Raw genomic sequence first — 14797 nt, 5'->3', positions numbered from 1 at the left:
CATTTGAACTTGGACTCCACGCTGTCGGCTATCCGTCTCATCACTCGTAGACTTACCAGTGTTCACAGAAGGGGAGTCGATCACTGTCACTATTCTCGAGGGGAGGAAGAGGAGCAAAGCCACTGTCATTGCGGGGCCCGGGCAGTGAGGTCTCTGTCGGGACTGGGAGGCTGCTAGTACTAGTTTCTACATAAGTAGGCCTACTCGTTTCCACCTGCCATGGTGTTTCGTTAGTCGAAGGAGGTGGTAGCTTTGCTGATGTGATTTGGCACAAGATTGATCCGATTCTTTCGGCATTTATTGTGCACCACTTGGTTTAGCCTTTTGTTTATCCATCTTGAACAACACACTCACTCTCCATCCCAGTCCGACCTGATTCACCTAACTTTTTTGAACGTGATAGCCAATTAGGTGAGGAAGCTAAAGAGGGCTGCCGCCGGCCCCTCTGAGAAATATTGTCTGTCTGACTCATCTACTACCATGTAGATTGGACAACAAACACTTCGCTTGCTACACGTGGAAATGAAAAAGGAAGGTTACTGTCAACATTAAAAATGTTTTTGACGTAGGCTAGGTGTGAGATGACAGGCGCCTGCATTATGGCCGTGGTGGAAAAAAGTACCCAAATGTCATACTTGAGTAAAACTAAAACTAACGATACCTTAATAGAAAATGACTCAAGTAAAAGCAAAAGTCACCCAGTAAAATCCAACTTGAGTAAAAGTCCAGTACTTGGTTTTAAATATACTTACGTATCAAAAGTAAATGTAATTTCTAAAATATACTTAAATATCAAAAGTAAAAGTATAAATAATTTCAAATTCCAAACTCATAGCCAGGGGCACGCTCCAACTCTCAGACATAATTTATAAACGAAGCATGTGTTTAGTGAGTCCGCCAGATCAGAGGCAGTAGGGATGACCTGGGATGTTCTCTCGATAAGTGTGTGAATTAGACCATTTTTGTCTTGCAAAACATTCAAAATGTACTTTTGGGTGTCAGGGAAAATGTTTGGCGTAAAAAGTTTTCTTTAGGAATGTAGTAAAGTAAAAGTTTTCAAAATATAAATGTTAAATTAAAGTATAGATACACCAAAAAACCACCTTAAGTAGTACTTTCAAGTTTTCTTTACTTAAGTACTTTACACCACTGCATTTAGGGGACTGCAGGGTTTTTTTGCTACACCAGTGTCAAGACTCCAATCTTTCCCACACGCTGAACTCTGACGTCACACACACCAATGAAAATGGCCGCGGATTCGTCTGTCAATAGTGAGAATGGTTCTTGCGTTCCTTCCAAGCACATGACCGCTCCAAGTCGTTCCTCTTAAGTAAACAAGTATTTCCTCCGATCACAATGACAAGATGTGAACGTGACACAGGTTGATCCCCTAGTTTCCGACTTGGAATTCCGAGTTGGATGACCATTCAAAACTTGTTGCCCCTCACTCAGTGCTTCTTTTTACTAGAGTTCCCAGTTGTCGTTAACACATTGAAATCAAATGTCGGAGATTTCCAAGTTCTCAGTTGTCATGAACAATGCAGAAATTACTTTGATGAGGAGGATGCTACACCTGAAAACCTTTGGGGGTGAGAGAAGATGGCGGCATTAAACCGGCTCCTGAAAACATGTCATTTTAAACAATTCCTTAATCTGATTGATGAAGTGCTAGTTTGGGGCGGCAGGTAGCGCAGTGGTTAGAGCGTCGGGCCAGTAAACCGGAAGGTTGCCCGGTCGAATCCCCGAGTTTACAAGATACCTTGTTCTGCCCCTGAACAAGGCAGCTAACCAACCCCGGTAGGTCGTCATTATAAGTAACAATTTATTCTTAACTGACTAGTTAAAAAAAACTGAAAACCATCATCCTTGTAGTCTTTTCAAATAGGCTACAACCAGCAGATGGCGCAATTGGTTAAAGCAATATGTTGTGCTGTGATGGACTGAGGAGTGATGCATCCAGAAAGACACTGGGCACGTTCCTTGCTGATGTCTGCCAGATTTCATTACGCATGATAGGTATTTTACGTATCAGCTAACCACACATTATAGGAATCTGTCGGTCGATAGCCAAGTCTCCAACAACCAGATGGTCCGGTTTTCGGGGCAAATATTGAGTGCCTGTGACATACTTTTGCTTTTGGACTTTTACAAGGCGACATTCCATCTTAACTACACATGTACTCATTTTTTCCCCTTCTCGTCAAGACCAGTATGTAGTGAATCTAGTTTCAGTCGATGACGCGGCACGCAACCATTGGTTGATGCATGCAACGTCTGAGCAGGGTAACGCGAACAATGACTTCAGTTAATGGGAAACAGCAGCTCTTTACATCAACGCAGGTACAGGAGTGGTTTACAGTAGACTGGCTGTAAAGCCTACTGGACAATTGCCCGTTGTTTGTATTTAAATGGTATCATCATTGTTTTCGAAATCGATTTTTTTTTTTGGCTTAAACCTATCCATATAATTTTACTGATCTGATGAGACTAAATGAGACAAATTGCAGTTATGGATAAAGACATTTTTGAGAGAAAAAAAAAACCTTCATTTACAGGCCAAAGTGTTTGACCACCAGAGAGTGCTATTCACTTGAATTTTAAACTTGGAAGTGGGGCAATTGTGTAAGCTAGATATTGGCATCTCTGAAGAAAACTGTCGATTTATCTTTTTCTATATGTTAGTGTTTCGTTGGTTAGTTTGGTGTTTGAGAAAGCGATAGAGGGATTATATGGGATTAAGGGGACAAATATGGTCTGAAGAGGACTAGACTTTTATGGGGGGAGGAGCTATTTATTCAGGGGAGGTGGAGTGGTAGAGCTTTTGAAAAATAAGAAAAGAGGAGATAGTTTGCGGAGGAGAAATGTGACAAGTAAAAGCAAAATGTGTAATTGGATTGTTGTAAAAAATAAATAAAACATATTTTTGAATAGCAATCAAATTGTACAATCCAGGCAATAGAAACATGGTTTCCTAACAGCAGCTGGTTTTGATCTCTCTATTTCTGTTCAACAGGATGCTGTTACTTCTTTTCCAGCTAGCTTGGCTGAGCTCTGTTTCCTGACTCCCCCCCCTACCACCACCACCAAGATAATTATTGTGTGTGTCTTACAGAGCGGGAGATAGAGTGAGAGACAGTTCATGGAATGCTGTGATGTCATCAGCTCAGTCCTACACAAAGGCAAGGAGGAGGACACACAAGCACACTCACTCTCCCGAGTAGTTACTCTGCCGTGGAGCGTCTGCACCCCACTGTGAGTACATCCTCCTTAAACAACATCCTTTCTCGCACACGTTCTGCTGAATTCTCTATCACTGACTCACTCACTTCTCTTCTTTTTGTCATTTTTTCCCCCCACCACCAAATGTTGCGTTTAAACCAATCTGTTTCCCAGCAGTGACAGTTCTCAGTCTACCTTTGTCTCCCTCCAAATGTTGATTGTGCTGTTTCCATTGTTTAATATGACCACCATGCCTAGTGAAGTCCTTTCAGCCCCTCTGCTAGAGTAGCGTTCTACTCACGCTGTCTTGGGATGTGGCCCTGCATTTTGGTTACAGCCCAACAACGACCGTGTTAAAATGGAGCAGCCATCTCATGGGAGTTTGGAAGAAGAAGACAAAAAAGAAGGGCGGTTGGAAAGGGGGGTGGGGGGGTTACTGACGGCAGAAAAAATGCCCCATTCCTTTGGAATCTCCTCCCATCCAGGGCCAGACAGTCGCTCTCAGAGCCCTGCCCATGGCTTGGGTGAGGAAGCCAGGGTTTGAACTCTATCATTCGTCTGAAGAAGGGAAAGGAGATCGCTGTGATTTACTATGCATTGAAAAAGAAGGCAATGAGCAGTTGCATCTTAAGAGGAGAAGAGACAAAGGGGAAAAAGTAAGAAAATAAATCAAAAGACAAGGAAGGACAAGTGGCTAGGAGCACTTAACAGCAGCATGATTAGCATACAGCAGGGAGTGCCAGTCATCTACAGTGCTGACAGAGGTTGTGATGTGTAATTTTCCCTGATGCAGATTCACCCAGCCATGGCTGCCTGATGAGGACTGAGGACGACTGACGTGTGTGTGTGGAGGGAGGAGGGAGTGTCAGTGCAGAGGACGTCAGAGGAAGCTGTCTACAGCTTGTGTATGTGACAGAGGAGGCTCGATCTTCTCCTTCTCCTCATGAAGCTTGTTTAGAAGCCAACACGTCTTCAGGAAACTGTCGACCCAAGGAGTCCGGACAGTACCCATCCACACCCTGCTAGACTGGGCAGCCCTTACCACCTTACCCCTCCACCTCCAGCCCGCCGCCACCATGCTGCAGCAGATACTAAAGGACATGTACATCGATCCTGATGTGCTGGAGGCCCTGAGCGAGGACCAGAAGAAGACCTTGTTCCTGAAGATGAGACAGGAGCAGGTGCGGCGTTGGAAGGAACGCGAGGAGAAAGAAGACCATAGACCAAAGCCGAGTACAGGTACTCATTTCATTCCTCCCTACCTCTTCTGCTTGCCTCTCCTGCTACATCTTCACATACAGGGTCTGTGTGACTGGAGGCTGTGTAACTTTTTTTTGTTGCAAAATAAAAGTATCGTTATCTGCTTATGAAATAAGTCTGCAAACACGTTTCTTTGAAACCTACCCATTTGGTCTTTCTAAAGGCGGACACATCGGGCAAGTCTCAGATATGTTGGTGTGTTTTTGTTGTTGCTGTGAATGAACTAATAGGGAGCTGCCTTGTGAAGTTGAGCTGCAAGCATGTGGCTTACCTCTGAGAAACATCCTGTGGTGTGCTTTAGGCTACTGCCAATGTATTCAGTATCAGTCATTTTTTTTCTGTTGTTGGCAGGCCCTCTGTATGTGGGTCTGTGTCCGCCTGCGAGTAGGTTACGCACTTTGTTTCAATGAGATGGCATTACCTGTTTATGTTATGAGTGTCAGCAGGGCTAAGAGAGTAGGTAATGGCTGGAAAGACTACTTGTCTTTTGTTAGATCACTACCTGCAGTTTCTCACCAGTGGTACCATTTAGCATCACAATAGGAACACTGGAGGGTATGTGGAAGTGGCTCGGCCTCATGTAGCATCACCGGGGTGAGAGAAATAGGTCTTCAACTCAGGTTTCTAGTATTTGTATTTGTTATGGATTGCCATTAACTGCTGCCAACGCAGCAGCTACTCTTCCTGGGGTCTAGCAAAATGAAGGCAGTTATACATTGCAATACATCCATAACAGATTTCACAACATATTAAGTGTGTGCCCCCAGGCCTCAACTCTAGTACCACTTATCTATAAAACAAAATCCATGTGTACATGTTTGTGTATAGTGCGTATGTTATCGTGTGTTTGTATGCATGTGTCCATGTTTGTGATGCTTCACAGTCCCCGCTCTTCCATACAGTGTATTTTTATCTGTTTTTTAAATCAAATTTTACTGCTGGCATGAGTTACTTGATGTGTGATAGTTCCATGTAGTCATGGCTCAATGTGGTACTGTGTGGTACTCACATTGTCTGTTCTGGACTTGGGGACTGTGAAGAGACCTCTGGTGTATGTCTTGTGGGGTATGCATGGGTGTCTGAGCTGTGTGCCAGTAGTTTAAACAGACAGCTCGGTGCATTTAACATGTCAATACCTCTCATAAATACAAGTAGTGATGAAGTCAATCTCTCCTCTACTTTGAGCCAGGAGAGATTGACATGCATATCATTAATGTTAGCTCTCTGTGTATATCCAAGGGCCAGCCATGCTGCCCTGTTCTGAGACAATTTCAATTTTCCTAAGTCCCTTTTTGTGGCACCTGACCACACGACTGAACAGTAGTCCAGGTGCGACAAAACTAGGGCCTGTAGGACCTGCCCTGTTGATAGTGCTGTTACTAATGCAGTGCTTGGGGGCCTCCCGGGTGCCACCAGAGACTCTGGGTTCGCGCCCAGGCTCTGTCGTAACCGGCCGCGACCGGGAGGTCCGTGGGGCGACGCACAATTGGCATAGAGTTGTCCGGGTTAGGGAGGGATTGGCCGGTAGAGATATCCTTATCTCATCGCGCACCAGCGACTCCTGTGGTGTGCCGGACGCAGTGCACGCTAACCAAGGTTGCCAGGTGCACGGTGTTTCCTCCGACACATTGGTGCGGCTGGCTTTCGGGTTGGATGCGCGCTGTGTTAAGAAGCAGTGCGGCTTGGTTGGGTTGTGTATCGGAGGACGCATGACTTTCAACCTTCGTCTCCCCTGAGCCCATACGGGAGTTGTAGCGATGAGACAAGATAGTAGCTACTAACAATTGGATACCACGAAATTGGGGAGAAAAAAGGGGGTAAAATGAAAAAAATATTTTAAAAATAATGCAGCGCTTAATTACAGACAGACTTCTCCCCATCCTAGCTACTATTGTATCAATATGTTTGGACCATTTTACAATCCAGGGTTACTCCAAGCAGTTTAGTTCCCTCAACTTGCTTAATTTCCACATTCTTCATTACAAGATTTAGTTAAGGTTCAGGGTTTAGTGAATGATTTGTCCCAAATACAATGCTTTTAGTTGTTCAAATATTTAGGACTAACTTATTCCTTGCCACCCATTCTGACGCTAACTGCAGCTCTTTGTTAAGTGTTGCTGTGGTAGCTGACGTGTATAGTGTTGAGTCATCCGCATACATGAACACACTGGCTTTACTCAAAGCCAGAGGCATGTCGTTAGTAAAGATTGAAAAAAGTAAGGGGCCTAGACAGCTGCCTTGGGGAATTCCTGATTCTACCTGGATTTTGTTGGAGAGGCTTCCATTAAAGAATCCCGTTTGTGTTCTGTTAGACAGGTAACTCTATCCACAATATAGCAGGGAGTGTAAAGCCATAACACAGAAATTTTTCCAGTAACAGACTATGATCTATAATGTCAAAAGCTGCACTGAAGTCTAGCAAAACAGCCCCCACAATCTTTTTATCATTAATTTCTCTCAGGTAATTAATTATAAGTCATTTGTGTAAGTGCTGTGCTTGTTGAATGTCCTTCCATATAAGCATAATGAAAGTCTGTTGTCAATTTGTTTACTGAAAAATAGCATTGTATCTGGTCAAACACAATTTTTTCCAAAAGTTTACTAAGGGTTGATAACAGGCTGATTGGTCGAGCCAGTTAAGGTCGTTTTACTGTTCTTAGGTAGGGGAATAACTTTTGCTTCCCTCCAGGCCTGAGGGCACACACTTTTTAGTAGGCTTAAATTGAAGATATGGCAAATAGGAGTGGCAATATCATACGCTATTAGCCTCAGTAATATTCCATCCAGGTTGTCAGTCCCCGGTGTCTTGTCATTGTTGATAGACAATAGTTTTTTCATCTCTTCCATACTTACTTTACGGAAATAAAAATTACAATGCTTGTCTTTCATAATTTGGTCAGATATACTTGGATGTGTAGTGTCAGCGTTTGTTGCTGGCATGTCATGCCTAAGTTTGGTAATCTTGCAAATTAAAACATCATTCAAGTGGTTGGCAATATCAGTGGGTTTTGTGATGAATGAGCCATCGGATTCAATAAATGATGGAGCGGTATTCATCTTTTCCCAAAATGTCATTTAAGTTGCTCCAAAGATTTTTACTATTATTCTTTGTCGTTTATCTTTGTTTCATAGTGTAGTAGTTTCTTCTTTTTAAATTCAATTTAGTCACATGATTTCTCAATTAGCCAGACCTATTTGACATCTCTTTTGCCTCATCCATCCAACCATAACATTTTACAATTCCTCATAAATCCATGGGGATTTAAAATTTTTTACAGTCATTTTCTTAATGGCTGCGTTCTTATTAGTAACTGCGATAAGCAATTTCATAAATTTGTGAAGTGCAGCGTCTGATTGCTTGTCATTACACACCACGGACCAACAAATATTCTTCACATCACGACAACACTTTTAATCAATACAATCACTGCAACACTTTTATCCACAATGTTAGGCTCAGCCTTTGGAACTTTGGTTTTCCTAGCTGTGGCTACTATATTGTGATCACTACATTGGATGGATCTGGATACTGCTTTCAAACAAATTTCTGCAGCATTATTCAATATATGATCAATACATGTTGATGATTTCATTACTGTACTGTTTGTAACTACCCTGGTAGATTGATAACCGAAACCAGGTTGCAGGCACTTGTTACAGTTTGAAGCTTTCTCTTGAGTGGGCAGCCTGATGAAAGCAAGTCAATATTTAAATCTCCCAGAAAGTGTGCCTCTATTGATATCACATATATTATCAAGCATTTCACACACCTTATCCAGATACTGACTGTTAGCACTTGATGGTCTATAGCAGGTTCCCACAAGGCTTTAGGTGAGGCAGATGAACCTGTAGTCATATTACTTCAACAGTATTTAACATGAGATCCTATCTAAGCTTTACAGGAATGTGGTTCTGAATATAAACAGCCACACCTCCACCTTTGGCATTTCTGTCTTAATTGTAGATCTTATTGCTACCACTGTATTATCTAAGTGAGTTTCAGAGATTGTCAGAATATGAATGTCATCTGTTACTAGCAAATTATTGATTTTGTGAACCTTGTTTCTTAAGCTACATACAGTGGGGCAAAAAAGTATTTAGTCAGCCAACAATTGTGCAAGTTCTCCCACTTAAAAAGATGTGAGAGGCCTGTATTTTTCATCATAGGTACACTTCAACTATGACAGACAAAATTAGAAAAAAAATCCAGAAAATCACATTGTAGGATTTTTTATGAATTTATTTGCAAATTATGATGGAAAATAAGTATTTGGTCAATAACAAAAGTTTATCAATACTTTGTTATATACCCTTTGTTGGCAATGACAGAGGTCAAACGTTTTCTGTAAGTCTTCACAAGGTTTTCATACACTGTTGCTGGTATTTTGGCCCATTCCTCCATGCAGATCTCCTCTAGAGCAGTGATGTTTTGGGGCTGTTGCTGGGCAACATGGACTTTCAACTCCCTCCAAAGATTTTCTATGGGGTTGAGATCTGGAGACTGGCTAGGCCACTCCAGGACCTTGAAATGCTTCTTACGAAGCCACTCCTTCGTTGCCCGGGCGGTGTGTTTGGGATCATTGTCATGCTGAAAGACCCAGCCACGTTTCATCTTCAATGCCCTTGCTGATGGAAGCAGGTTTTCACTCAAAAGCTCACGATACATGGCCCAATTCATTCTTTCCTTTACACGGATCAGTCGTCCTGGTCCCTTTGCAGAAAAACAGCCCCAAAGCATGATGTTTCCACCCCATGCTTCACAGTAGGTATGGTGTTCTTTGGCTGCAACTCAGCATTTTTTGTCCTCCAAACACGACAAGTTGAGTTTTTACCAAAAAGTTATATTTTGGTTTCATCTGACCATATGACATTCTCCCAATTTTCTTCTGGATCATCCAAATGCTCTCTAGCAAACTTCAGACTGGCCTGGACATGTACTGGCTTAAGCAGGTTGACACGTCTGGCACTGCATGATTTGAGTCCCTGGTGGCGTAGTGTGTTACTGATGGTAGGCTTTGTTACTTTGGTCCCAGCTCACTGCAGGTCATTCACTAGGTCCCCCCGTGTGGTTCTGGGATTTTTGCTCACCGTTCTTGTGATCATTTTGACCCCACTGGGTGAGATCTTGCGTGGAGCCCCAGATCGAGGGAGATTATCAGTGGTCTTGTATGTCTTCCATTTCCTAATAATTGCTCCCACAGTTGATTTCTTCAAACCAAGCTGCTTACCTATTGCAGATTCAGTCTTCCCAGCCTGGTGCAGGTCTACAATTTTGTTTCTGGTGTGCTTTGACAGCTCTTTGGTCTTGGCCATAGTGGAGTATGGAGTGTGACTGTTTGAGGTTGTGGACAGGTGTCTTTTATACTGATAACAAGTTCAAACAGGTGCCATTAATACAGGTAACGAGTGGAGGACAGAGGAGCCTCTTAAAGAAGTTATTACAGGTCTGTGAGAACCAGAAATCTTGCTTGTTTGTAGGTGACCAAATACTTATTTTCCACCATAATTTGCAAATAAATTCATTAAACATCGTACATTAACGCGGGCTATTTTTTACATTTTTCTGGGATCCTTGATTGTTTTCATTGCTTTACTGTGAAGCTTAGCAGAGGTAGCAATGCTCAGGTTATTTATTAGTGCAGGGTGAGCTGCACACAGGGGACTTCCTACTAGAGCACACCACCGCAGTGCTAACAGTATAACTCTGGTTCATAGGCATATGATTACTGCATACAATAGCTGTAGGATCAGCAGAGGCATTCAGGGCAGTAAGATGGACATATATTAGGTTACTTACATTGTCTTCCAACTCCCCTAGGATAATGTACATTTTTCTGAAGCAGGATGATATCTCAGTGACACAATGGCAGGGATTAAATGAGCTAAACTTGGGTAATTTATAAGTCATTATCTCAACACGGCCTTATAATGCTGTGAAAGTGGATCCCAAAATGGTCAATAAATGTTACATCCACAGAGCTGCAATAGTCTCGTAGCCAGTTATGGAGGGCTAACAGTCTGCTGAAATGTTCAATGCCACGATTTAGAGAGGGTAGGGTGTTTGTTGGTGTCAAGTAGAGACCCAATCAGTTCTGTTCTGAGCTGCCCTTAATAATGTCATTTGACCCCACATGAACCATGACAGCATCAACCCCTGTTGACTGACACACAGCCTCGGGAAGCAACCTGGTGAAATCCTGAACTTTGACCTCGCATGAACCGTGACAGTATCAGCCCCCGGTGACTTACTCACAGCCTTGGGAATCAACCTGGTGATATCCCGAACTTTGACCCCACATAAACCATGACAGTATCAGTCCCCGGTGACTTACTCACAGCCTTGGGAAGCAACATGGGGATATCCTGAACTTTGACCCCAGGAAAACACAAAGTCTTTGCCCCAGGTACAGATATATGCATCACCATTGAACTCCCTATCACAATAGCCGGAATGATGCGGCCTCTGCCACGTCTCGAGGCAGATTGCGAGTCCAGAGCCACAGAACTCACCTGAGACGAGGGCTGCTGAGACGGCGTCTGCGTGCAGGCCACAACAGCCCAGGCGGTTGATTGACTAGGACAGGGAGAAGTAGCTGGAGGGCCATGGAGGGAACCCCCCCCTCCCCCCTCAAGCCCCCGGCAGAAGACAGCTGGTATAGGGGCTCAAAGCGATGAGTCTTAAGTTCGGAGGTGGGGGGCAAAAGGCAGGCGCCCCGAGAACGATTCCTCTCCTCCTTTCTGGTTCTGACACACATCCATTTACGCTCACCTGGAGTCGAACGATGAGCAGCCATTTCCTGGTTCTAGCTAGTAGAGGGGTGCAGTGGCGGAAATGTATCATAGTTCGGGAAGGTCCCATTAGGATCCTGTTGGATGTTTTGATAGGAAGCATTTAAAGATACCAGTAGTCTCATGGAATCCTTATTCAGGTCAAGGCGCCCGGTCAACTGTTTAATTTCTTCATGAAGAGTAGTCATCCTTTTTTTTTAGCTGCATCAAGTTCAATACATTTTTCACAAATGAAGGTACCCATCCAACCTTTCCAGTCACTTCCAATAGCAACTATGTCTGAAAGAGTAGGCCTACTGCCAGATCAGGATGTGACGGTGCTATCTCATTTGAGGAAATGACATACTTACAGCTGATTCACACCCTTAATTGATTGAATGGTTGGTTCACTAATCAATCGTTTTTTTAAATAGGCATTATCAGTGAACCCATCTGAGCGTAAGCTGTCCACCCAAACAGGCGTAATGCTGAATCTGATGCACTCAAGCAGAATAGGTCTGGCTGCTTTTCCTCGTGTGTGTGTACAATGCCCTGATTATAGATCATCTTGTTCCCAGTGAAGCACTAGTGTGTGCGAGGGAGAGGCAGGCTGATGTCTGGAATGTGTGTGCGTGTGTCGGAAAAACAGATAACAGATTAAAATAGGAACACGCGATAGTGGCAGTTTCACAGAGTATATTTTGTACCCCTATGTTAGAGAGGGAATCACGTTTTCTTGTATTGTGCAGATGGCTCATTACATGCATAGCTACAAATAGAAAGAGGCAGGCCCCTAATTCAATCCTGAAACTGGTTTGGTGTACTGCAGAATCTTGCCCGTCTGCATTTTATTTCTGTAGGTAGCCAGTCCCTGTGTGAGAAATCTGTGTCGTAATGACTCGGTTCACAATGTACTTTCCCTTGGCATTCCACCGAGAGAATCTGAGATCACAAGACAACAACCCCAGAGCTTCTACTTGGGAAGTTTGGTCAGAGCGATTTGTAACAGTGGATGAAAACGAGTCTCTGTGAGGGCTGGCTGTAGGTCACTGTAGCACATGTCAGGTTGTGCATTGATTCTGGAACTCTTTTCTTGGCTGCAGTTGACCACAATGTACTCATTATCAACCGACTGAATGTCAGACAGGGAGGGCGGGTGAACATAGAGAGGCCTATCTGCTAACGACCAGGGCAGCTGTTCCTACAAGTCAATGCCCCCCCCCCGATGCACACTGCAGTGTTACACACACTCCCCGATAGGCACTGCGGCGTTACACACACACCCCGATACACTGCGGTGTTACACACACACACTCCCCGATACACGCCGCGGTGTTACAGACACACACACTCCCCGATACACGCCGCAGTGTTACCCACACACACACCCCCCCCCCGATACACGCTGCGGTGTTACACACACACATTTCCCGATACACACTGCGGTGTTACACACACACTCACACACACTCCCCGATACACGCTGCGGTGTTACACACACACTCCCCGATACACGCTGCGGTGTTACACAGACACACACACTCCCGATACACGCCGCAGTGTTACACAGACACACACACTCCCCGATACACGCTGCGGGGTTACCCACACACACACACTCTCCCCGATACACGCTGCGGTGTTACCCACACACACACTCTCCACGATACACGCTGCAGTGTTACACACACACATACACACACACACACTCCCCGATACACGCTGCGGTGTTACACACACACACACCCCGATACACACTGCGGTGTTACACACACACACCCCGATACACACTGCGGTGTTACACACACACTCCCCGATACACACTGCGGTGTTACACACACACACACACTCCCCGATACACACTGCGGTGTTACACACACACACACTCCCCGATACACACTGCGGTGTTACACACACACCCACACACACTCCCCGATACACGCTGCGGTGTTACACACACACCCACACACACTCCCTGATACACGCTGCGGTGTTACACATACATTCCCAAATACACGCTGCGGTGTTTCACACACACACACACTCCCCGATACACGCTGCGGTGTTACCCACACACACACTCCCCGATACACGCTGCGGTGTTACCCACACACACACTCCCCGATACACGCTGCGGTGTTGCACACACACACTCCCTGATACACGCTGCGTGTTACACACACACACACTGATACACACTGTGGTGTTACACTCCCCGATACACGATGCGGTGTTACACACACACACACACACACACACACACTCCCCGATACACGCTGCGGTGTTACACACACACACTCTCCGATACACACTGCGGTGTTACACACACACACACACTCCCCGATACACGCTGCGGTGTTACACACACACACTCCCCGATACACACTGCGGTGTTACACATACATTCCCAAATACACGCTGCAGTGTTTCACACACACACACACTCCCGATACACGCTGCGGTGTTACACACACACACACACATACTCCCCGATACACGCTGCGGTGTTACACACACACACTCCCCGATACACGCTGCGGTGTTACACACACACACTCCCTGATACACGCTGCGTGTTACACACACACACACTGATACACACTGTGGTGTTACACTCCCCGATACACGCTGCGGTGTTACACACACACACTCCCCGATACACGCTGCGTGTTACACACACACACACTGGACTATAGAGTTAGAGATCCTTTCATCATCTCGTAGTCACAGTTCACGTTGCAACACAAAGTGTTTGGAGACTGTAGCATACCTAGTTTTGTGTTTCTTAGTGTGAAGCAGAGGAAATGGTGGTCTGTTACAAGCACAGGACCCAGGTGTCTGTGCAAAGCAGGAAGTGACTCCAGGCCCACTGGCCCCTTCCTTCCAAATATTAGCTGCGAACACAGCAGGAAGCATGCAGGACAAGCATTGTGGAGAACAAAAAGACAACATATGGCTGGATACATTTGTTTTTGTGTTTTTCATCTGTTCAGTTATATTTACCATTTAGTTTCGCGTGTAATATACTGTAGTTAATGTGTTGTTGAATGTTTGTGTAACTATATATATGTAGCATGTATGTGTACATATGTATAATGTGTAGCATGTAGGCTACATGACTCGTGCTGTTATGACCGTTTTTCCGTACATCGTATGTGGTCCTATGTGTGGTTAGGTCCGTTTTTGGTTTGTGTCTGAGCTTTGAGTACAGAACGTGGCAGACTGGTGACGTTTGCTAGTGGCAGATGATAGACTGCAGTGCAGGGCGGGGCGTCTTATTGCCACAGTAACTAGGCCCGCGGTGATCCCTGAACGCGCCACAGATATGCAGATCTCAGGGATATAGTACGTGCTAAATCAGAAATGCCACTGTACAAGGAACATGACTTAGGCCCCGGGTTTATGAGGGTCTCAGAACAGAGAGGGTGTGATGTGAGTCAAGGCGCGAAGGAGTATTGGGTTCCACGAGTCCAGAGCACAAGTTTGACAAGTGTTTTGTTGTCTGTAGTTAGTGTCTTGTGTTTTGAGAGAATTGTCTGTTTGCCTAGCT

At 44.7% G+C, this 14797-nt stretch overlaps 1 protein-coding gene across 4 annotated transcripts in view; it reads left to right on the top strand.

Annotated features, from left to right (window-relative positions):
- The first annotated feature begins 1617 nt into the window (after nucleotides 1-1617).
- The window catches only part of LOC110534118 (nascent polypeptide-associated complex subunit alpha, muscle-specific form), a 31368-nt gene continuing 18188 nt past the window's right edge, over nucleotides 1618-14797 (top strand). The window contains exons 1-3 of one of the 4 annotated variants that reach the window (XM_036990524.1): nucleotides 1618-1797; nucleotides 3113-3252; nucleotides 4013-4458. In XM_036990524.1, coding sequence (XP_036846419.1) covers nucleotides 4296-4458 — 163 coding nt within the window. In that variant the 5' untranslated portion in view covers nucleotides 1618-1797; nucleotides 3113-3252; nucleotides 4013-4295. Of the gene's footprint in view, nucleotides 1798-2076; nucleotides 2341-2735; nucleotides 2871-3112; nucleotides 3253-3321; nucleotides 3876-4012; nucleotides 4459-14797 lie in introns of those variants that run through there. The other 3 variants (XM_036990526.1, XM_036990525.1, XM_036990527.1) reach the window with 3 other exon arrangements.

Source organism: Oncorhynchus mykiss, chromosome 10 (assembly GCF_013265735.2).
Source record: "Oncorhynchus mykiss isolate Arlee chromosome 10, USDA_OmykA_1.1, whole genome shotgun sequence".
Lineage (NCBI taxonomy): Eukaryota > Metazoa > Chordata > Actinopteri > Salmoniformes > Salmonidae > Oncorhynchus > Oncorhynchus mykiss.
Note: the sequence above shows the minus strand (reverse complement) of the source record. Positions and strands in the feature narration are given on the sequence as shown.